Source organism: Hyla sarda, chromosome 5 (assembly GCF_029499605.1).
Source record: "Hyla sarda isolate aHylSar1 chromosome 5, aHylSar1.hap1, whole genome shotgun sequence".
In the NCBI taxonomy this organism is placed as follows: domain Eukaryota; kingdom Metazoa; phylum Chordata; class Amphibia; order Anura; family Hylidae; genus Hyla; species Hyla sarda.
Genome location: NC_079193.1, coordinates 374,159,561 through 374,184,308, shown reverse-complemented (window position 1 = coordinate 374,184,308; position 24,748 = coordinate 374,159,561). Strand labels below are relative to the sequence as shown.

The following is a 24,748-nucleotide window of genomic DNA, read 5'->3' as shown; positions in this document are numbered from 1 at the left end:
GAACCTATAATATGACAGATTTTCACACTTTTTTGTTATGCATATAGTTCCACATGTGATAATTCATAGTTTTGATGCCTTCAGTGAGAATCTACAATATTCATAGTCATGAAAATAAAGAAAACTCTGAATGAGAAGGTGTCCAAACTTCTGGTCTGTACGTATATGTGTGTGTATATATATATATATTTATTCTGTCTATCTCTTTCACTCTCTCTCTTTCTCTCTCTCTCTCTCTCTCTCTCTCTTTTTCTTTCTCTTTTTTCTTTTTCTCTTTCTCTCTTTTTTCTTTCTATTTTTTTCTTTTTTTCCCTCTTTTTTTCCTCTTTTTTCCCCCCCTTTATCTATCTTTTTCCTCTCTTTTTCTGTCTCTATTTATTTTCTCTCTCTCTCTCTCTCTCTCTCTCTCTCTCTCTCTCTCTCTCTCTCTCTCTCTCTCTCTCTCTCTTCTCTCTCTTCTCTCTCCTATCTCCTATCTCCTATATCTTTTTTGCCTGCTCAGGACATGTGCATGTTTTCAGTTTTTCTTTATCAGGTGATTAGTATTACCACCACTGGAGGGCGCTAGGTGTCTATTTTTGTCATGTAAGGGGTTGTACAACACTCTGGTTTTATTTTCACAGTCTTGTCACTGACAAGGAATTGACATATATATTTTTTTTATTAAAGCTTTCCTATCTTTCTTCCCCCCCCCCCCCCCCCAATAAAGATGAGATGAGCGCTGCTATAGGTGTCCAGGGGGCTGCTTATCTTCTGAATATTATATGTATAGCGGTGTTTGCCAACCAGGGTGCCTCAAGCTGTTGCAAACCTAGCACGCTGGGAGTTGTAGTTTTGCAACAGCTGGGAGCACCCTGGTTGGGTAACGATGGTAAAGGGTCAGGAGATGACAGCGCTGTCCAGAGCGGGATGTCTTGGTGCCTCCATATACCCATCAGGATTTCATGTGCAGTCATGTCTGCTCCGTCCAATGAACTGCTGTCTTTTAGTTTGGGATTTATGCGCTTCTGCAGTGCCCTATAATAACATTGATGTGTAGTTAACCCTCGGCTTGCTGGAAATTTCTTTTTTTTAAAAGTTTATGTACATGTGACAGATTTCATTGTCCGTGTTGCTCTTCGTCATGACTTTGCTTACGGGGTTTAAAGAAAAAAAAAATCTTCCAAACTTTGGGGCATGTTATGATTTGCCTGGAAAGAATGTCCTGATCTGCGTAGTGAGCAGATGGGAAGATGAGGTAGAAGGATCTCCGGGCGGTGGGAGACTGTCACCATGCAGGTTTTGGGGCTGTTCAGCTGCACCAGTGGAGGCGGTAAGTCGTCTTGGAGTGTGGATATTGGGTTATGCGTCATGGGTGATTCCAGGTGCTTCTTCAGGAGCGATTTCTCATGCGTTTATTTAACCTGTCTGTCTCGTTGAGAATTTTATTAGAAAATTGCGCAGGTGACAGCGAAGAAGGAAACATGAAATGCTGAGATGTGAAAAAGACGTATAATTAGATGTCTGGAAGCTTTCCCAGACTGCGAGTGTTACCGTGACTGCGGTGCGGGGAGGGTGAGGGTATTCATAGGAAGTTTTGCCTCTACCTGAAAGACTTTATTTATTTACTACTTCTTGTGGGTGGTAATCCGCCAGGGCAGAAGTAATAATCCTCTCTAGAATTAGCATTATTGAGCTTTATACAGTACAGGAGTAATAATCCCATCCAGAGCTCGATTATTGAGCTGTATATAGTGCTTGAGTAATAATCCTCTCCAGTATCAATATTACCAAGCTGTATACAGTGCTGGAGTAGTAATATACAGTGCCGGAGTAGTAATATACAGTGCCGGAGTAGTAACATACGGTGACGGAGTAGTAACATACGGTGCCGGAGTAGTAACATACGGTGCCGGAGTAGTAATATACAGTGCCGGAGTAGTAATATACAGTGCCGGAGTAGTAATATACGGTGCCGGAGTAGTAATATACGGTGCCGGAGTAGTAATATACGGTGCCGGAGTAGTAATATACGGTGCCGGAGTAGTAATATACGGTGCCGGAGTAGTAATATACGGTGCCGGAGTAGTAATCCTCTCCAGTATCAATATTACTAAGCTGTATACAGTGCAGGAGTAGTAATATACAGTGCAGGAGTAGTAATATACAGTGCAGGAGTAGTAATATACAGTGCAGGAGTAGTAATATACAGTGCATGAGTAATAATCCTCTCCAGAATCAGTATTATTGAGCTTTATACAGTGCAGGTGCAACAATCCTCTACAGCAGTGGTCTCCAACCTGCGGACCTCCAGATGTTGCAAAACTACAACTCCCAGCATGTCCGGGCATGCTGGGAGTTGTAGTTTTGCAACATCTGGAGGTCCGCAGGTTGAAGACCACTGCTCTACAAGAACAGTATTCTGAGCTGTATACAGTGCAGGAGTATTAATATACAGTGCAGGAGTATTAATATACAGTGCAGGAGTAGTAATATGCAGTGGCGGAGTAGTAGTAATATGCCGTGGCGAAGTAGTAGTAATATGCAGTGGCGAAGTAGTAGTAATATGCAGTGGCGAAGTAGTAGTAATATGCAGTGGCGAAGTAGTAGTAATATGCAGTGGCGAAGTAGTAGTAATATGCAGTGACGAAGTAGTAGTAATATGCAGTGTCGGACTAGTAGTAATATGCAGTGGCGGACTAGTAGTAATATGCAGTGGCGGACTAGTAGTAATATGCAGTGGCGGACTAGTAGTAATATGCAGTGGCGGACTAGTAGTAATATGCAGTGGCGGAGTAGTAGTAATATGCAGTGGCGGAGTAGTAGTAATATGCAGTGGCGGAGTAGTAGTAATATGCAGTGGCGGAGTAGTAGTAATATGCAGTGGCGGAGTAGTAGTAATATGCAGTGGCGGAGTAGTAGTAATATGCAGTGGCGGAGTAGTAGTAATATGCAGTGGCGGAGTAGTAGTAATATGCAGTGGCGGAGTAGTAGTAATATGCAGTGGCGGAGTAGTAGTAATATGCAGTGGCGGACTAGTAGTAATATGCAGTGGCGGACTAGTAGTAATATGCAGTGGCGGACTAGTAGTAATCTTCTCTAGAATTAGCATTATTGAGCTTTATACAATGCAGAAGTAATAATTCTCTCCAGTAACAGTATTTATGAGCTCTATTAATTGTAGCTGTGATAATCCATGATAGAATCAGTATTATTGAGCTTTATACAGTGCAGGATTAATGATTCTTATGTAAGTGTAGTGAGAGGTGCAGAGTGACAATTCTGATGGTTATTGGAAAAAGTCAGCAAATTCTACTGCCTGGGATTTAGGGGCCGGGTGTAAAGATGACAACTCCCAGAATACAGTTCACCTGAGCAGAGCTTGAATAAACAGCAATGCAGAGGGATTTCACCTCCGATGCCAAAAAAATATAAGAACGAGTACAGCTCTGGAGTATAATACAGGATATAACTCAGGATCAGTACAGGATAAGTAATGTAATGTATGTACACAGTGACCTCACCAGCAGAATAGTGAGTACAGCTCTGGAGTATAATACAGAATATAACTCAGGATCAGTACAGGATAAGTAATGTAATGTATGTACACAGTGACCTCACCAGCAGAATAGTGAGTACAGCTCTGGAGTATAATACAGGATATAACTCAGGATCAGTACAGGATAAGTAATGTAATGTATGTACACAGTGACCTCACCAGCAGAATAGTGAGTACAGCTCTGGAGTATAATACAGGATATAGCTCAGGATCAGTACAGGATAAGTAATGTAATGTATGTACATAGTGACCTCACCAGCAGAATAGTGAGTACAGTTCTGGAGGATAATACAGGATATAGCTCAGGATCAGTACAGGATAAGTAATGTAATGTATGTACACAGTGACCTCACCAGCAGAATAGTGAGTACAGCTCTGGGGTATAATACAGGATAGAACTCAGGATCAGTACAGGATAAGTAATGTAATGTATGTACATAGTGACCTCACCAGCAGAATAGTGAGTACAGCTCTGGAGGATAATACAGGATATAGCTCAGGATCAGTACAGGATAAGTAATGTAATGTATGTACACAGTGACCTCACCAGCAGAATAGTGAGTACAGCTCTGGAGTATAATACAGGATATAACTCAGGATCAGTACAGGATAAGTAATGTAATGTATGTACATAGTGACCTCACCAGCAGAATAGTGAGTACAGCTCTGGAGGATAATACAGGATATAGCTCAGGATCAGTACAGGATAAGTAATGTAATGTATGTACACAGTGATCTCACCAGCAGAATAGTGAGTACAGCTCTGGAGTATAATACAGGATAGAACTGTATGGTGACCTGTTTATGTAGATGAATTCCATTTGTACAGTATATAATGGAGATATTTCTTTGTTGATGTCTGTGGAGGAGAACTGTGTCAATAATTCATGAACCTCTATTTCTTTAGTAACTGGATTACAATGTCCTCTTGGTTCCCCCTCAGATTACAGCAGGGAGGACGGTGATGATCTCATCAGGGAAAACTTGTAGTAAAAAGAAATTGTCCATGTTGGACCGATCTCTGGGGCAGGGAGGGTGAAGTAGCCTTCCAGGACTGAGATCCACAATAACAATATTTGGCTCTTGGATTGGGCCTTTAAGTAATTTTGCTGACAAATCCTTTATTGCCTGTCAGTAGCTGAGGATATAAAGAATTTGCTGCGGGGAAGATCTGTACTGTCTGTTCTCAGGGGAGGATTTTAGAAAGGAGAGACCAGATAAAAGGTTTGGAGGTGCCAGGGGATCTGGGCCGCTCTTGATCACTGCACCCAGTCAGCTGAGCTTTTGCCCTTTTTTGCCTATATTACACTTTAAATGGGGTGTTCTGGTGTCAGAATTTTTTTTATTTAAAATAAACAAATATCAACCCAAGATATTTAACTTAAAATATGTAACACTTTATTAGTATTGTCTTCAGCATATTTGATTCAACCCTGATATGAAATTGTGTAGTCCTCTCATTGTCAGTATAGTGTTGTCTCAGGAGGTGTGGCTGAATTTTGTTACTGAGCTCAAGCCCCACCCCCTAAATAATACAATCAGCTCTGACCAGCCCCTATAGCTACAGTACATCACCATCTCTATGTCAAATACACATAAACATAAATATCTTTTATTTAGGGAAAAAGAGTGGTATGTTTATACCATCCTGTCACAGACAGAGGAGCAGACAGGGAATGAATGCAGCACGTTTTGCAGTTTGTTTGCTCTGCAGAGCAAGGTTTGTCAGCACCTCTGGGCAGGGAGCAGGCAGAAGTGCCATGGTAGGAGTAGTCAGGGTTGGGGGGGGGGGGGGGGGGGGCTGTGATTAAGCGCTGAGGGAAAGCAATACATTAAGGGAATTGTAGCACTGAGCAACTAATCAACCAGAAAAGTAGTGTTTCTGACATGGTAGGGGAGCTTTTTGTTATACAGGATGTCGGAGTGCTCCTTTAGTCTCTTTAGATTTAAAGAGATCTTAAAGAACAAGATGCTTTATGCTCTTGTCACATCCAGAGCTGCAATCACATTTCTGCTGACTTCATGTCATCTCCCAGTTTGCAGAACCTTTGATCACTGCAGTTTAGTGACACCGTATTGCATGTTCAGAATACCAGGAAGGGAAACAAGACATCCTGAGAGCGAAAAATAAAGCAGAAGAATTGTAAACGCAGCTTTAGATGTAACTAGAGCATGTTTTACAGCGTCTTTATATCCACATCAGCTGCTGTTTTATGGAGCATAAATATAAACATAACCCAATAAATCCGCGCAGAAGTCCTGTGGAAGCGGCTCCTTAATAGAATCTGCTTCTCACCGCTGAGCCGAAGACATGGAAATCGCTTAGACCGTGTAACCTTGTAGCTCCCAGCGCTGACCTCCATTCTGTTTCCAGGAGAGCTGAGTGGAGGTCTGCGGTCTAGTGAAGGACAGATGCGTTACGTGTTTCCAGACACACGTCCCTGGCAGCCGCTGACTCCCAGACGCCTGTCCACTCCAATCATCGCTTTTTGGAATAGAAAATGCTTCTTCTAGAATGTCAAATAAGAAGACGCAGAATGAAGGACTGAATCTGAATGTCACCCTGCAGTTATTCTGTCATTGTGCCCAATAATGTGTCCTGCAGAACCATCCGGGTCAGCGCCACAATGTAATGGCCAGATAGGGGATTGTATATAGGAATGAGGGAGCAAATCTATTATTTATACCTTATTATTGCTCTTTACACTCTAAAATGTTCAAATCAATAATATTCTTGGTTATATTCTTATACATACAGAGCAGTATTATAGTAGGTATTAATGTACATAGGAGCAGTATTATAGTAGTTATTAATGTACATAGGAGCAGTATTATAGTAGTTATTAATGTACATAGGAGCAGTATTATGCAGTCATGGCCGTAAATGTTGACACCTCTGAAGTTTTCAAGAAAATTAAGTATTTCTCACGGAAACGGATTGCAGTAACACATATTTTGCTATACACATGTTTATTCCCTTTTTGTGTATTGGAACTAAACCAAAAAAGGAGGAAAAAAGCAAATTGGACATAATGTCACCAAACTCCAAAAATGGACTGGACAAAATTATTGGCACCCTTAACCTAATATTTGGTTGCACACCCTTTGGAAAAAATAAGTGAAATCAGTGGCTTCCTATAACCATTAATAAGCTTCTTACACCTCTCAGCCGGAATGTTGGACCACTCTTCCTTTACAAACTGCTCCAGGTCTCTTATTGGAAGGCGCCTTTTCTCAACAGTAATTTTAAGATCTCTCCACAGGTGATCAATGGGATTTAGATCTGGACTCATTGCTGCCACTTCAGAACTCTCCAGCGCTTTGTTGTCATCCATTTCTGGGGGCTTTTTGACATATGTTTGGGGTCATTGTCCTGCTGGAAGACCCAAGATCTCGGACACAAACCCAGCTTTCTGACACATGTCTGTACAGTGCAACCCAAAATCCATTGGTAATCCTGAGATTACATGATACCTTGTACACATTCAAGGCCCCCAGTGCCAGAGACAGCAAAACAACCCAAAACATCATTGACCTCCCCCATATGTCACTGTAGGTACTGTGTTCTTTTCTTTGTAGGCCTCATTCCGTTTTCGGTAAACAGTAGAATGATGTGATTAACCAAAAAGCTCTATCTTGGTCTCATCTGTCCACAAGACGTTTTCCCAGAAGGATTTTGGTTACTCAAGTTCATTTTGGCAAAATGTAGTCTTGCTTTTTTTTTTTAGGTCTCTGTGTCAGCAGTGGGGTCCTCCTGGGTCTCCTCCATAGTGGGGTCCTCCTGGGTCTCCTCCATAGTGGGGTCCTCCTGGGTCTCCTCTATAGTGGGGTCCTCCTGGGTCTCCTGTTTAGTGGGGTCCTTCTGGGTCTCCTCCATAGTGGGGTCCTCCTGGGTCTCCTCCATAGTGGGGTCCTCCTGGGTCTCCTCCATAGTGGGGTCCTCCTGGGTCTCCTCCATAGTGGGGTCCTCCTGGGTCTCCTCCATTGCGTTTCATTTAATTTAAATGTTGACGGATAGTTTGTGCTGACACTGATGCTCCTTGAGCCTTCAGGACAGCTTGAATATATCTGGAACTTGTTTGGGGTTGCTTATCCACCATCCGGACTATCCTGTGTTGACGCTTTCATCAATTTTTCTCTTCTGTCCACGCCCAGGGAGATTAGCTACGGTGCCATGGGTTGTAAACTTCTTGATAATGTTGTGCACTGTGGACAAAGACAAATCTAGATCTCTGGAGATGGACTTGTAACCTTGAGATTGTTGATATTTTCCACAATTTTGCTCAAGTCCTCAGACAGTTCTCTTCTCCTCTTTCTGTTGTCCATGCTTAGTGTGGCACACACAGACACACAATGCAAAGACTAAGTGAACTTCTCTCCTTTTTATCTGCTTTCAGGTGGGATTTTTATATTGCCCACACCTATTACTTGCTCCATCTGATTTTAACGGAGCATCACATGCTTGAAACAATCTTATTTTTCCACAATTTTGAGGGTACCAATAATTTTGTCCAGCCCATTTTTGGAGTTTGGTGACGTTATGCCCGATTAGCTTTTTTTCCTCCCTTTTTTGGTTTAGTTCCAATATACACAAAGGGAATAAACATGTGTTACTGCAATCCTTTTCTGTGAGAAATACTTGATCTTATAGAATAATTTCAGGGGTGCCAACATTGACGGCCATGACTGTAGTAGTTATATTCTTGTATATAGGAGCAGTATTATAGTAGTTATATTCTTGTATATAGGAGCAGTATTATAGTAGATATATTCTTGTATATAGGAGCAGTATTATAGTAGTTATATTCTTGTATATAGGAGCAGTATTATTGTAGTTATATTCTTGTATATAGGAGCAGTATTATAGTAGTTATATTCTTGTATATAGGAGACAGTATTATAGTAGTTATATTCTTGTATATAGGAGCAGTATTATAGTAGTTATATTCTTGTATATAGGAGCAGTATTATAGTAGTTATATTCTTGTATATAGGAGCAGTATTATTGTAGATATATTCTTGTATATAGGAGGCAGTATTATAGTAGTAATATTCTTGTATATAGGAGAAGTATTATAGTAGTTATATTCTTGTATATAGGAGCAGTATTATAGTAGCTATATTCTTGTATATAGGATCAGTATTATAGTAGTTATATTCTTGTATATAGTAGCAGTATTATAGTAGTTATATTCTTGTATATAGTAGCAGTATTATAGTAGATATATTCTTGTATATAGGAGGCAGTATTATAGTAGCTATATTCTTGTATATTGGAGAAGTATTATAATAGTTATATTCTTGTATATAGGGAGCAGTATTATAGTAGTTATATTCTTGTATATAGGAGGCAGTATTATAGTAGTTATATTCTTGTATATAGGAGCAGTATTATAGTAGCTATATTCTTGTATATAGGAGAAGTATTATAGTAGTTATATTCTTGTATATAGGATCAGTATTATAGTAGTTATATTCTTGTATATAGTAGCAGTATTATGGTAGATATATTCTTGTATATAGGAGGCAGTATTATAGTAGCTATATTCTTGTATTTAGGGAGCAGTATTATAGTAGTTATATTGTATATAGGAGCAATATTATAGTAGGTATATTCTCGTATATAGGAGCAGTATTATAGTAGTTATATTCTTGTATATAGGGAGCAGTATTATAGTAGTTATATTCTTGTATATAGGAGCAGTATTATAGTAGTTATATTCTTGTATTTAGGAGCAGTATTATAGTAGGTATATTCTTGTATATAGGAGCAGTATTATAGTAGTTGTATATAGGAGCAGTATTATAGTAGTAATAATCTTGTATATGGGAGCAGTATTATAGTAGTTATATTCTTGTATATAGGAGGCAGTATTATAGTAGTTATATTTTTGTATATAGGAGCAGTATTATAGTAATTATATTCTTGTATATAGGAGCAGTATTATAGTAGTTATATTCTTGTATATAGGAGCAGTATTATAGTAGTTATATTCTTGTATATAGGAGCAGTATTATAGTAGTTATATTTTTGTATATAGGAGACAGTATTATAGTAGTTATATTCTTGTATATAGGAGCAGTATTATAGTAGTTATATTCTTGTATATAGCAGACAGTATTATAGTAGTTATATTCTTGTATATAGGAGCAGTATTATAGTAGTTATATTCTTGTATATAGGAGGCAGTATTATAGCAGTTATATTCTTGTATATAGGAGGCAGTATTATAGCAGTTATATTCTTGTATATAGGAGCAGTATTATAGCAGTTATATTCTTGTATATAGGAGGCAGTATTATAGCAGTTATATTCTTGTATATAGGAGCAGTATTATAGTAGTTATATTCTTGTATATAGGAGCAGTATTATAGTAGTAATATTCTTGTATATAGGAGCAGTATTATAGTAGTTATATCCTTGTATATAGGAGCTGTATTATAGTAGTAATATTCTTGTATATAGGAGCAGTATTATAGTAGTTATATTCTTGTATATAGGAGGCAGTATTATAGTAGTTATATTTTTGTATATAGGAGGCAGTATTATAGTAATTATATTCTTGTATATAGGAGCAGTATTATAGTAGTTATATTCTTGTATATAGGAGCAGTATTATAGTAGTTATATTTTTGTATATAGGAGACAGTATTATAGTAGTTATATTCTTGTATATAGGAGCAGTATTATAGTAGTTATATTCTTATACATAGGTGGCAGTATTATAGTAGTTATATTCTTGTATATAGGAGCAGTATTATAGTAGTTATATTCTTGTATATAGGAGCAGTATTATAGTAGTTATATTCTTGTATATAGGAGCAGTATTATAGTAGTTATATTCTTGTATATAGGAACAGTATTATAGCAGTTATATTCTTGTACATAGGAGCAGTATTATAGTAGTTATATTCTTGTATATAGGAGCAGTATTATAGTAGTTATATTCTTGTATATAGGAGCAGTATTATAGCAGTTATATTCTTGTATATAGGAGGCAGTATTATAGCAGTTATATTCTTGTATATAGGAGGCAGTATTATAGTAGTTATATTCTTGTATATAGGAGCAGTATTATAGTAGTTATATTTTTGTATATAGGAGACAGTATTATAGTAGTTATATTCTTGTATATAGGAGCAGTATTATAGTAGTTATATTCTTATACATAGGTGGCAGTATTATAGTAGTTATATTCTTGTATATAGGAGCAGTATTATAGTAGTTATATTCTTGTATATAGGAGCAGTATTATAGTAGTTATATTCTTGTATATAGGAGGCAGTATTATAGTAGTTATATTCTTGTATATAGGAGGCAGTATTATAGTAGTTATATTCTTGTATATAGGAGCAGTATTATAGTAGTTATATTCTTGTATATAGGAGCAGTATTATAGTAGTTATATTCTTGTATATAGGAACAGTATTATAGCAGTTATATTCTTGTACATAGGAGCAGTATTATAGTAGTTATATTCTTGTATATAGGAGCAGTATTATAGTAGTTATATTCTTGTATATAGGAGCAGTATTATAGCAGTTATATTCTTGTATATAGGAGGCAGTATTATAGCAGTTATATTCTTGTATATAGGAGGCAGTATTATAGCAGTTATATTCTTGTATATAGGAGCAGTATTATAGTAGTTATATTCTTGTATATAGGATACAGTATTATAGCAGTTATATTCTTGTATATAGGAGCAGTATTATAGTAGTTATATTCTTGTATATAGGAGCAGTATTATAGTAGTTATATTCTTGTATATAGGAGGCAGTATTATAGCAGTTATATTCTTGTATATAGGAGGCAGTATTATAGCAGTTATATTCTTGTATATAGGAGGCAGTATTATAGTAGTTATATTCTTGTATATAGGAGCAGTATTATAGTAGTTATATTCTTGTATATAGGAGGCAGTATTATAGCAGTTATATTCTTGTATATAGGAGGCAGTATTATAGTAGTTATATTCTTGTATATAGGAGCAGTATTATAGTAGTTATATTCTTGTATATAGGAGGCAGTATTATAGCAGTTATATTCTTTTATATAGGAGTAGTTTTATAGTAGTTATATTCTTGTATATAGGAGCAGTATTATAGTAGTTGTATATAGGAGCAGTATTATAGTAGTTATATTCAATTTAAATAAATGTCATCTGCTTTGTCTGCCTATAGAATAACTGGTTTGGTTAAAATAAAAACCAATAATAATTGTTGTGACCTATTGTGTATCTCTTCGTCTTGTTCTCTGATACTAAATTGATTTTATTCGCAAAGAAAATTCATTTCTCACAATGGCTTCGGTGATAGTTGTCAGTGATGCAGTATCTACAAGTATCCTCTTGGGGGTGCTATATTACATTGTTAAATATGTAGCCATTATATTTGCAAGGATCAGAACAATTTCTCCTGGAAAAATGATTCTTGTATTTATGGGTATGCGGTGTATGGCCCTTTAAAAATGTGTTGTGATGGTGAACAACATTGTATGTCTGGTAGGATCAGGGGGGATGTATCCCATATATAGCAGTATGTAATGATATGTTGGCTGTAGATGGGTTGATAATTTAGAAACCAGAAGAAGACTGATATCTGCAGATGATCGCGCCTCGCTGCCTCATCCTGACGTTGCTGAAATCCCCAAATCCACTTGGTTCACGGTTGGCAGGACGGCTGTATGTGACCTTTTGCTCTTTTTTTTTTGATGCGTCACATGCCGGTCTTTGCACCTGCTGGGTCCCCAACCCCCCCCCCCCCCCAATATAGAGCGACACAACATCTGTAACGCGTCCCGTGTCTTCATTCAGCCGTTTGCTCTATTGTATTGATTTTACGATTTTCTGCCAATCATTCTTAATTATTTGTATCATTATAGACTGTATGAAGTCACTCACAGTTGTTAGTGTTTCCCAACCAGCATACCTCCAACTGTTGAAAAACTACAACTCCCAGCATGCCCGGACAGCCGAAGGCTGTCCAGGCATGCTGGGAGTTGTAGTTTTGCAACTGCTAGAGGTACGTTGATGGGGAAAGCTGAGTTATAAGAGCTCTTCTTGCTGTCAGTGTAGAGACCTTCCCCGATGTTATGTCCTATACAGTGATCCCTCAACTTACAACGGCCTCAACATACAATAGTTTCAACATACAATGGTCTGTTCTGGACCATTGTAAGTTGAAACCAGACTCAACATACAATGTACAGACAATCCAGATCTGTGAAACGTGTCAATGGCCGGAAGATCTGACCAATGAGAATGGGCAATTTACTGGTAAAACCCCTTTATTACTGAAGCGTATGCACTGCCTGATGTCTGGTAGCGCCCCCTACAGTACAGGGAGGTACAACATGTTCTGTCCTCTTTACCTGTACCAGGGTTACCTGCGCATTTGGACACCAGGTGAGGGTGACTCCATGTAACTTTTTTAGGACATTGTGTGTACTGTACAGGACCCTGAAGAAGCTCCTGTCCTCTACATAGACCAGTTTTTCCCAAGCAGGGAGCCCCCAGCTGTTGCAAAACTACAACTCCCAGCATGCCCGGACAGCCCTTGGCTGTCCGGGCATGCTGGGAGTAGTAGTTTTGCAACAGCTGGAGGCTACCTGCTTGGGAAACACTGATATAGACCGTGATTACAGCTCCCAGACGATCTTTCTTACTTTTTATATGTAAGGACTTGCTTTATTTATATTAGTTTTATACTTATTTCTATTTAATTCTCACTTTTTCCTATTTTTGGATGACATTTTGGTGGCTTCAGAACCAATTACCAGGTTTCCATAGAGTTCTGGTCTCAACATACAATGGTTTCAACATACAATGGTCGTCCTGGAACCAATTAATATTGTAACTTGAGGGACCACTGTACAGTGACCATTTTACTATGGATGGAATCCTAACCATTGTATGTTAAAGGGGTATTCCAGGCAAAAACTTTTTTTATATATATATCAACTGGCTCCGGAAAGTTAAACAGATTTGTAATTTATTTCTATTAAAAAATCTTAATCCTTCCAATAGTTATTAGCTTCTGAAGTTTTCTGTCTAACTGCTCAATGATGATGTCACGTCCCGGGAGCTGTACATGATGGGAAAATATCCCCATAGGAACTGCACAGCTCCCGGGACGTGAGTCATCAGAAAGCAGTTAGACAGAAAACAGCAACTCAACTTCAGAAGCTAATAACTAGAGATGAGCGAACTTACAGTAAATTCGATTCGTCACGAACTTCTCAGCTCGGCGGTCGCTGACTTTTCCTGCATAAATTAGTTCATCTTTCCGGTGCTCCGGCGGGCTGGAAAAGGTGGATACAGTCCTAGGAAAGAGTCTCTTAGGACTGTATCCACCTTTTCCAGCTCACGGGAGCATCGGAAAGCTGAACTAATTTATGCAGGAAAAGTAATCAACTGCCGAGCCGAGAAGTTCGTGACTAATCGAATTTACTGTAAGTTCGCTCATCTCTTCTAATAACTATTGGAAGGATTAAGATTTTTTAATAGAAGTAATTTACAAATCTGTTTAACTTTCCGGAGCCAGTTGAAATATAAAAAAAAGTTTTTGCCTGGAATACCCCTTTAATGGTTCTATTCAATGACAGCAAGCAAAAGCTCTATAACTGTATATGAGAATTTATCATTGTCTTACTCTTAGGGGGAAGAGAAAGAGAGGAATCGTCGCGTAAAAATTCCGCAAACAGAATTTGCGCAAAATTAACACCGCATTCCGCGCGGAATATAGGAGGAAACTACTTTTTTTTTTTTTAATGCTGGACTACTACCACCAATTGGAATTTCCCTATTTATTTTTTATTTTTTCGTGCGGAAACTATTTGAAGCGGAAACATTGACTTCAATGGACTCCTGCTCGCGCATTAAACATGTTCTTTCTTCTAGCGGAATAGAATTCCACGGCGGAATTCGGCGAGCGGAATTTACGCAGTGTGAACAGTGCAGAGTGAAATTCATTGAAGTCAATGGCAAAGCAGATGTTAATTATTTTTAAGCGGAGAATTCAAGAGAAGTTACTCAAGTAAATTTCCTCTTGAATTACTCAATGTGAACGCAGCCTTAGAGTACGTTCCCACGGGCGGATTTTTTTTTGCGGGTTTCACGCTGCGTATTTGAAAGTGGGTGGGCTCTTTTCGGCTTTCCGCAGCAGATTTTCCGTGGCGGAATCTAAGCTGCGGAAAATCCGCCGCAAGCCCCATTGAAGTCAGTAGGGACTGTGGCGGATTTTCCGCAGCGTAAATTCCGCAAAAAAATCCGCCCGTGTGAACGTACCCTTAGAATAGTTTTCTTATCTATGAAGATGTTAGGTGGCTGTAGCATCTAGCTGTTTTACAAGGTTATCCGGATTAGGAAAACAGTGCCACTCTTGTCCTCAGGTTCTTTGTGGTATTGCAGCTTAGTTACATTTAAAGGGGTACTCCCCTGGAATATTTCTTTCTTTTTTTTTTTTTTTTTTTTTTTTTTTTTACAAATCAACTGGTGCCAGAAACAGATTTGTAAATTAGTTCTATTAAAAAATCTTAATCCTTCCAGTACTTATCAGCTTTTATTTGCTCCACAGGAAGTTCTTTTCTTTTTGAATTTCCTTTGTTTGACCACAGTGCTCTCTGCTGACACCTCTGTCCATTTTAGGAACTGTCCAGAGCAGGATAGGTTTGCTATGGGGATTTGCTCCTACTCTAGACAGTTCCTAAAATGAACAGAGATGTTGGCAGAGAGCACTGTGGTCAGACATAAAGGAAATTCAAAAATAAAATAGCTTCCTGTGGAGCAAATAGAAGCTGATAAGTACTAGAAGGTTTAGATTTTTAAATAGAAGTAATTTACAAATCTGTTTAACTTTCTGGCACCAGTTGATTAAAAAAAAAAAAAAAAAAAAGTTTTCCAGTGGAGTACCCCTTTAAGTCAATCGTTTGGAGTTGCAATACTACACACAGCCTGAGGACAGGCGTGGTGCTGTTTTTGGCAGAAAGCTCCTATGCAGATCTAATCCTGGTTAATCCCTTTAAATCCATATGCAGAGAGAGTGCCCCCTTATGGTGTCTACAGGCAGCTGGAATTTTAACATATAACACTGTGTCAGTAAGGAAACAAGGAGCACTGTGGCGGATCAGAATACTAGAGCTTTTTGAAAACCCAAATTGTTTTAGTTCCTCTCTAAGGCCATGTTCACATGACTGAATTCCCTTGCGGAATCCTTCCGGAATAATTTTGCTTGGAAATTCTGTTGTAGCAGAATCCTATTGTTTTCAATGGGATTCTGCTGCACTTTGCACATGGCGGGAATTTCTGTGGCAGAAACATGTCAAATCTTTTGGTGGAAGTCACCCGGAACGCATTGACTTCTGTGAAGATGGCGCATTTTCGAGCGATCCTAGGTTGCGGCATATTCTTCCGATGTCCCCAGAATATTCCGCTGTGTGAACGGGGTATTCCAGGAAAAAACTTTTTTTTTTCTTATATCAACTGGCTCCAAAAAGTTAAACAGATTTGTAAATTACTTCTATTAAAAAATCTTAATCCTTTCAATAATTATCAGCTGCTGAAGTTGAGTTGTTGTTTTTTGTCTGGCAACAGTGCTCTCTTCTGACATCTCTTCTTTTCTCGAACTGCACAGAGTAGAAGAGGTTTGCTATGAGGATTTGCTTCTAAACTGGGCGGTTCCCGAGACACGTGTCATCAGAGAGCGCTTTAGACAGAAAAGAAAAACTCAACTTCAGCAGCTCATAGGTACTGAAAGGATTAAGATTTTTTTAATAGAAGTAATTTACAAATCTGTTTAACTTTCTGGAGCCAGTTGAGATATATATATATATATATATATATATATATATATATATATATATATATATATATTATATATATATATATAATTATATATATAATTATATATATATATATATATATATATATATATATATATATATATATATATATATATATATATATATTCTTCCTGGATAACCCCTTTAATCTCCATGTAATGTCATGTATAGCCAGGGAGCTGATAAATATATTTAGGGGTAGTTCTCAATCATTACAGCCTCAAGCAGATGCTGCACCTATTGGCTTTCTTAGTGATTATTCAGTAGCATCATCAGTGGCTGTGGTGGTCTCCAAAGTGTGGACCTCCTTGATCAGTGGTCTCCAACCTACGGACCTCCAGATGTTGCAAAACTACAATTCCCAGCATGCCCGGACAGCCATCGGCTGTCCGGGCATGCTGGGAGTTGTAGTTTTTGCAACATCTGGAGGTCCGCAGGTTGAAGATCACTGTCCTAGATGTTGCAAAACTACAACTCCCAGAATGACTGGTCCGCCAACAATCTTTAGGGTGCTTTCACACGGAGTAAATCAAGAGTAATTCACGCTGAAAATTTACGGGCAGAAAAAAGCATTTTTTTATCTTCCCGCGAAATTCATGGGCAATTTGCGCCGAATTGCACGCGGAAATGGGGGAGGAAGAAGTGAAGGGTTTTTCAGCCATTTCCGCGCGAAAACTATGTCGGGTGGATTTTTCTTTTTTTACCATTGACTTCTATTGGATTCTGCTCGCGGATTCCGCTTGAAGAATGAACATGCTCATTCTTCAAGCGAAACGGAATTCAGCGTCGGAATTCCACTAGCAGAATTTCCGCAGTGTGAACAGGACAGCGGAAAAAACATTAAAGTCAATGGGCAGAGGAGATGGGCGTTAATTTAGAGCGGAGAATTTTAGAGGAATTACTCAGTGTCAATGGGTCCTTAGGGTCCATAAAAAATTGTTTACAAGACTGAGGGTCCTATTGTCCCGCTCTTCCATAGGTGATGCAGAATGAGTCTTAGGCTGGGTTCACACTACGTTTTTGCCATACTGTTTTCAATCCGTTTTTCTAAAGAAAACCGTATGGCAAAAAAGGATGGAACAGTATGGAAAAAAGTAAACCGTATGCGTTTTTAAACAGTATACTGTTTTTTAATGTGCATACAGTTCCGTCAGTTTTTATAAAAAAAAAAAAAAAACATACGTTTTTGAAAATTTTGTCCATTTTTAATGGGAGGGGTCTTGGGTGGGGACTTTAGGATTCAAATGCGCATGTGCAAAGTAAAACCGTTTACGTTTTTCCCGTATGGAACCGTATACTTGTGCGTTTCCCATTGACGTCCATGTAAAAAAAAAAAAAAAAACGTATGCGGTTGCAGTACGGTTTTTAAACCGGAGTCAAAACCGTGGTTGACCACGATTTTGTCTCCGGTTTAAAAACCGTACTGCAGCCGCATACTTTTTTTTTTAACATGGACGTCAATGGGAAACGCACATGTATCCGGTTCCATACGGGAAAAACGTATAAGTTTTTACTTTGCACATGCGCATTTGGATCCTAAAGTCCTCACCCAAGACCCCTCCCATTAAAAATGGACAACATTTTAAAAAACGTATGGGTTTTCTTTCTATAAAAACTGACGGAACTGTATGCACTTTTAAAAACAGTATACTGTTTAAAAACGCATACGGTTTACTTTTTCCCATACTGTTCCATCCGTTTTTTGCCATACGGTTTTCTTTAGAAAAACGGATTGAAAACAGTATGGCAAAAACGTAGTGTGAACCCAGCCTTATTCTCAGATGGTGGCCTTATACAGTATGTACCAGCAAAAAGTAAGAAATCGGTTAAAAACAACGCGCACATAAATCTATCAGGATCGAGTGTTTGGTTCCTCCACAGCTTTGTCTCCTGTCGGCTCCCATCTTGTGTTTCAGGACCAGGCACAGGGTTCTGCTGCATCATAATGGCCTTATTGCCCTCCGGGATCCTCTGGCTACTGGCAGGAAAGTCGCACTTTATGAATTGGGAATCTAGGACAAAGCTAATGGTGGGGGGAGGTCTGTCCGTCATGCCCACATAGGAATCGGCAGCATGAAGCTGCTCACAGGGGGTTTGTATGGATTTTAATTCCTGGATTATGATCCCGGCTGCTGCGGTGACACATACAGGGCCTGGGATCACAATATGGCAAGTCAGCCGAGAAAGCTTCTCACAGGGACGGCCGCGAGTAACCAGAAAACCATAGAGTGGTGAGAAAATAATTGCATAAGGAAACAAACTAAAAATAATAAAAATACATTAAGGTAACTAAGCAATTAAAGGGGTATTCCAGGAAAAAAAAAATGTTTATATATATATATATATATATATATGTATGTATGTATGTATGTGTATATATATATATATATATATATATATATATATATATATATATATATATATCAACTGGCTCCAGAAAGTTAAACAGATTTGTAAATTACTTCTATTAAAAAAATCTTAAGCCTTCCAATAATTATCAGCTGCTGAAGTTGAGTTGTTGTGTTCTGTCTGGCAACAGTGCTCTCTGCTGACACCTCTGCTTGTCTCGGGAACTGCACAGAGTAGAAGAGGTTTGCTATGGGGATTTGCTTCTAAACTGTGCGGTTCCCGAGACACTTGTCATCAGAGAGCACTTAGACAGAAAAGAACAACTCAACTTCAGCAGCTCATAAGTACTGAAAGGATTAAGATTTTTTTTTTATAGAAGTAATTAATTTACAAATCTTTTTAACTTTCTGGGGCCAGTTGATATATATATAAAAAAGTTTTTTCCTGGATAACCCCCTTAACAAAAATAAGATGCCTGAGTAAGGGCCCCTGTTCACACGGAGTAATTCCTCTTGAATTCATCCGCTCCAAATTAATGCCCATCTCCTCTGCCCATTGACTTTAATGTTATTTCTGCTGTCCTGTTCACACTGCGGAAATTCTGCTAGCGGAATTCCAATGCTGAATTTCTTTCCGCTTGAAGAAAGAAAATGTTAATTCTTCAAGCGGAATCTGCCAGCAGAAATCAATAGAAGTGAATGGTAAAAAAGAATTCCGCCCGACAACGTTTTTGTGTGGAAGTGGCTGAAAAACCCTTCACTTTTCTCCCCCATTTCCGCACAAATAGAAAATTCTTTTTTCGGTACGTAAATTTTTCAGCGTTTATTACTCTTTATTTGCTCAGTGTGAACGCACCCTTAGGGTACGTTCCCACATGGCGTATTTTGCTGCGTATTTGCTGCGTATTTGGTGCTGCGTATTTTCCTACCCATTGACTTCAACAGAGAAAATAAAATACGCAGCAGCAAATACGCAGCAAATACGCTGTGTGGGAATGTACCCTTTGGCTGTGTTTACACTGTATTTTTGTTTCTGTTTAACACATACAAAAACGGATGCACTGAATGTTATGCAGCATAAGCAATCGCCCATTGACGAACATGAAAAAAAAAAAACGTAATTTATTTATTTTCTTTGGCACCTACAATAGCATATTTTGACTTTGTTTTTGCATACAGTAAAATGAACAGTACCGAAATGAAAAGGTGAAACAGACAAAAATGCTGTATGGACTCCGCATTTCTAGCTTAAAAAAAATCCTTAAAAGTATTAGGTATTTACTGTTCACGTGAGTGACGTCCACGCAGATTTGGACACACAATCAGCTATGATTTACGCATCCAAATCACTTTTTTTTTCCATTTTTTTTTTTTTTTTTTTGGGGGGGGGGGGGTGGTGAACAGTTTTGTGTTTTTATTGAATGCTAAAAAAATGTGTACTTTGAAACTGGATTGAATATTTTTTTTCTGAAAAAAAACAAACAAATTTTTTTTTATCTGTTTCTGCATTGGATTTTCCCCATTAAAATCATTAGTAACTCTGAAATGCACCCGGAATAAACTTGTCTTTCCATGTGAATTTGCATCAAAATGTCCTTCACAATCTCGTAACCTGTGTCAAATTCAAAAACCGTAACCAAAAATTGGCGTGGATTTTGAGGCAGAATTATTTAATACTTACAGTTTCTGTGTGAACAAGTCCTTAGACCAGTGTTTCCCAACCAGGGTGCCTTCAGCTGTTGCAAAACTACAACTCTCAGCATTCCCTGACAGCTTTTGGCTGTCCAGGCATGCTGGCAGTTGAAGTTTTGCAACAGCTGGAGGCACACTGATAGGGAAACACTGCTGTATAGCTTATTTTGGTAATTTTTTTAATGCCATGTTTTTTTTGTATGCCATGTACAAGTGCTGGAAGTTGTAGTTTTGCATCAGCTGGAGGCACCCTGGTTGGGAAAAACTGTCTTAGGCTACATTCACATCTTGTTTTCAGCCTATGGTTGCCGGATCCGGCCGGGGGAGGGGAAAACCGGGCGCTCCCGTACCCCAGCCGGACCGGTACTGAAATGAGCTGACCGGACCTACGGTTTAGGTCCGGTCACAAAACCGGATACAGGTCAAAAATTAGCCGTCCAGAGTCACAGTTTGATTCCAGTCGGCTCATTAAAGTAAACGGATTTAAGTGCCGGTCCGGCTGGGGTCCGGGAGCGCCCGATTTTCCCCTCCCCCAGCCGTATCCGGCAACCGTAGGCTGAAAACGAGGTGTGAATGCAGCCTTAGACCGCTCAACAAATGCAAATGTGAAAATAAATACTTACTGCATATAAAAACAAAAACAATTCCTTTTAATAAAGCAAGACTGTCATATAAAATATAAACCTCTTGCTTAAAAATATAGATAAAAAATAAGTGCATTATATTGGAGGAAGAATTCTTACCCCTCCCTGGTAAAATCCGGGCACAGATGTCCCGTCCTAAATGAAGGTGAAACTTTCCCTGAACTGCAAAAAAAACTGAAAATGAAATTATAATCTGCACTTTGCGGCCCCTGCAGGAGGGGGGGGGGGAGACGTCACATTGAAGATTTATAGAGACCCCCACCACCACCGCTGAGCTTGAGATCCATCCCCCCCATCTGCCACCGACCTCCCCGAGTCCTATAGACCTTGTGATGGGGCCTATTGTGTGACCAGGGGAACAAAAGCCATTCGATGTAGCTGGAGCCAGGAGCTCGCACTCACTCAGCTCTCCTACATCAGAGGTTCCTGCAGGGAAATACCAGAGTGATCGTAAATGCCTGCTAAGCCCTGGGATACGGAAGATAGGAGTCGGAGTAATCGCGCACTTCTGGAAATATTCTTTAAGAAACGGTTGTGCATGGAGAGGACCCCCTATGGTAAGAGGTGGAGGGGGTTTACTGGGGGCAGTAGGGATAACATAGGGGAGGTGGAGGGGGTTTACTGGGGGCAGTAGGGATAACATAGGGGAGGTGGAGGGGTTTACTGGGGGCAGTAGGGATAACATAGGGGAGGTGGAGGGGGTTTACTGGGGGCAGTAGGGATAACATAGGGGAGGTGGAGGGGGTTTACTGGGGGCAGTAGGGATAATATAGGGGAGGTGGAGGGGTTTACTGGGGGCAGTAGGGATAATATAGGGGAGGTGGAGGGGGTTTACTGGGGGCAGTAGGGATAATATAGGGGAGGTGGAGGGGTTTACTGGGGGCAGTAGGGATAATATAGGGGAGGTGGAGGGAGTTTACTGGGGGCAGTAGGGATAACGGGAGGTGGAGGGGGGTTTACTGGGGGCAGTAGGGATAACATAGGGGAGGTGGAGGGGGTTTACTGGGGGCAGTAGGGATAACATAGGGGAGGTGGAGGGGGTTTACTGGGGGCAGTAGAGAGAACATAGGGGAGGTGGAGGGGGTTTACTGGGGGCAGTAGGGATAACATAGGGGAGGTGGAGGGGGTTTACTGGGGGCAGTAGGGATAATATAGGGGAGGTGGAGGGGGTTTACTGGGGGCAGTAGGGATAATATAATGGGAGGTGGAGGGGGTTTACTGGGGGCAGTAGGGATAATATAGGGGAGGTGGAGGGGTTTACTGGGGGCAGTAGGGATAACATAGGGGAGGTGGAGGGGTTTACTGGGGGCAGTAGGGATAACATAGGGGAGGTGGAGGGGGTTTACTGGGGGCAGTAGGGATAACATAGGGGAGGTGGAGGGGGTTTACTGGGGGCAGTAGGGATAACATAGGGATGGTGGAGGGGGGTTTACTGGGGCAGTAGGGATAACATAGGGGAGGTGGAGGGGGTTTACTGGGGGCAGTAGGGATAACATAGGGGAGGTGGAGGGGGGTTTACTGGGGGCAGTAGGGATAACATAGGGGAGGTGGAGGGGGTTTACTGGGGGCAGTAGGGATAACATAGGGGAGGTGGAGGGGTTTACTGGGGGCAGTAGGGATAACATAGGGGAGGGGAGAGGGGTTTACTGGGGGCAGTAGGGATAACATAGGGGAGGTGGAGGGGGGTTTACTGGGGCAGTAGGGATAACATAGTGGAGGTGGAGGGGGTTTACTGGGGGCAGTAGGGATAACATAGGGGAGGTGGAGGGGGGTTTACTGGGGGCAGTAGGGATAACATAGGGGAGGTGGAGGGGGTTTACTGGGGGCAGTAGGGATAACATAGGGGAGGTGGAGGGGTTTACTGGGGGCAGTAGGGATAACATAGGGGAGGGGAGAGGGGTTTACTGGGGGCAGTAGGGATAACATAGGGGAGGTGGAGGGGGTTTACTGGGGGCAGTAGGGATAACATAGGGGAGGTGGAGGGGGTTTACTGGGGGCAGTAGGGATAATATAGGGGAGGTGGAGGGGGGTTTACTGGGGGCAGTAGGGATAACATAGGGGAGGTGGAGGGGGTTTACTGGGGGCAGTAGGGATAACATAGGGGAGGTGGAGGGGTTTACTGGGGGCAGTAGGGATAACATAGGGGAGGTGGAGGGGTTTACTGGGGGCAGTAGGGATAACATAGGGGAGGTGGAGGGGGTTTACTGGGGGCAGTAGGGATAATATAGGGGAGGGGGAGGGGTTTACTGGGGGCAGTAGGGATAACATAGGGGAGGTGGAGGGGGTTTACTGGGGGCAGTAGGGATAACAGGGGAGGTGGAGGGGGTTTACTGGGGGCAGTAGGGATAACATAGGGGAGGTGGAGGGGTTTACTGGGGGCAGTAGGGATAATATAGGGGAGGGGGAGGGGTTTACTGGGGGCAGTAGGGATAACATAGGGGAGGTGGAGGGGGTTTACTGGGGGCAGTAGGGATAACAGGGGAGGTGGAGGGGGATTTACTGGGGGCAGTAGGGATAACATAGGGGAGGTGGAGGGGGGTTTACTGGGGGCAGTAGGGATAATATAGGGGAGGTGGAGGGGGGTTTACTGGGGGCAGTAGGGATAACATAGGGGAGGTGGAGGGATTTACTGGGGGCAGTAGGGATAACATAGGGGAGGTGGAGGGGTTTACTGGGGGCAGTAGGGATAACATAGGGGAGGTGGAGGGGTTTACTGGGGGCAGTAGGGATAACATAGGGGAGGTGGAGGGGTTTACTGGGGGCAGTAGGGATAACGGGGGAGGTGGAGGGGGTTTACTGGGGGCAGTAGGGATAACATAGGGGAGGTGGAGGGGTTTACTGGGGGCAGTAGGGATAACATAGGGGAGGTGGAGGGGGTTTACTGGGGGCAGTAGGGATAATATAGGGGAGGTGGAGGGGGGTTTACTGGGGGCAGTAGGGATAACATAGGGGAGGTGGAGGGATTTACTGGGGGCAGTAGGGATAACATAGGGGAGGTGGAGGGGGGTTTACTGGGGGCAGTAGGGATAACATAGGGGAGGTGGAGGGATTTACTGGGGGCAGTAGGGATAATATAGGGGAGGTGGAGGGGTTTACTGGGGGCAGTAGGGATAACATAGGGGAGGTGGAGCGGTTTACTGGGGGCAGTAGGGATAACATAGGGGAGGTGGAGGGGTTTACTGGGGGCAGTAGGGATAATATAGGGGAGGTGGAGGGGTTTACTGGGGGCAGTAGGGATAACATAGGGGAGGTGGAGCGGTTTACTGGGGGCAGTAGGGATAACATAGGGGAGGTGGAGGGGTTTACTGGGGGCAGTAGGGATAACATAGGGGAGGTGGAGGGGTTTACTGGGGGCAGTAGGGATAACATAGGGGAGGTGGAGCGGTTTACTGGGGGCAGTAGGGATAACATAGGGGAGGTGGAGGGGTTTACTGGGGGCAGTAGGGATAACATAGGGGAGGTGGAGCGGTTTACTGGGGGCAGTAGGGATAACATAGGGGAGGTGGAGGGGGTTTACTGGGGGCAGTAGGGATAACATAGGGGAGGTGGAGGGGTTTACTGGGGGCAGTAGGGATAACATAGGGGAGGTGGAGGGGGTTTACTGGGGGCAGTAGGGATAACATAGGGGAGGTGGAGGGGTTTACTGGGGGCAGTAGGGATAACATAGGGGAGGTGGAGGGGGGTT

At 41.1% G+C, this 24,748-nt stretch overlaps 1 protein-coding gene across 5 annotated transcripts in view; it reads left to right on the top strand.

Moving 5' to 3' along the window:
• Positions 1–24,748, top strand: part of PTK2 (protein tyrosine kinase 2) — a 360,567-nt gene that overhangs the window by 60,675 nt on the left and 275,144 nt on the right. Inside the window, exon 1 of one of the 5 annotated variants that reach the window (XM_056522846.1) lies at positions 21,600–21,620. The exons of the other annotated variants lie outside the window; for them this stretch is intronic. Within the exon in view, the coding sequence (XP_056378821.1) occupies positions 21,602–21,620 (19 nt within the window). The 5' untranslated portion in view covers positions 21,600–21,601. Of the gene's footprint in view, positions 1–21,599; positions 21,621–24,748 lie in introns of those variants that run through there. 5 annotated transcript variants of the gene reach the window in all.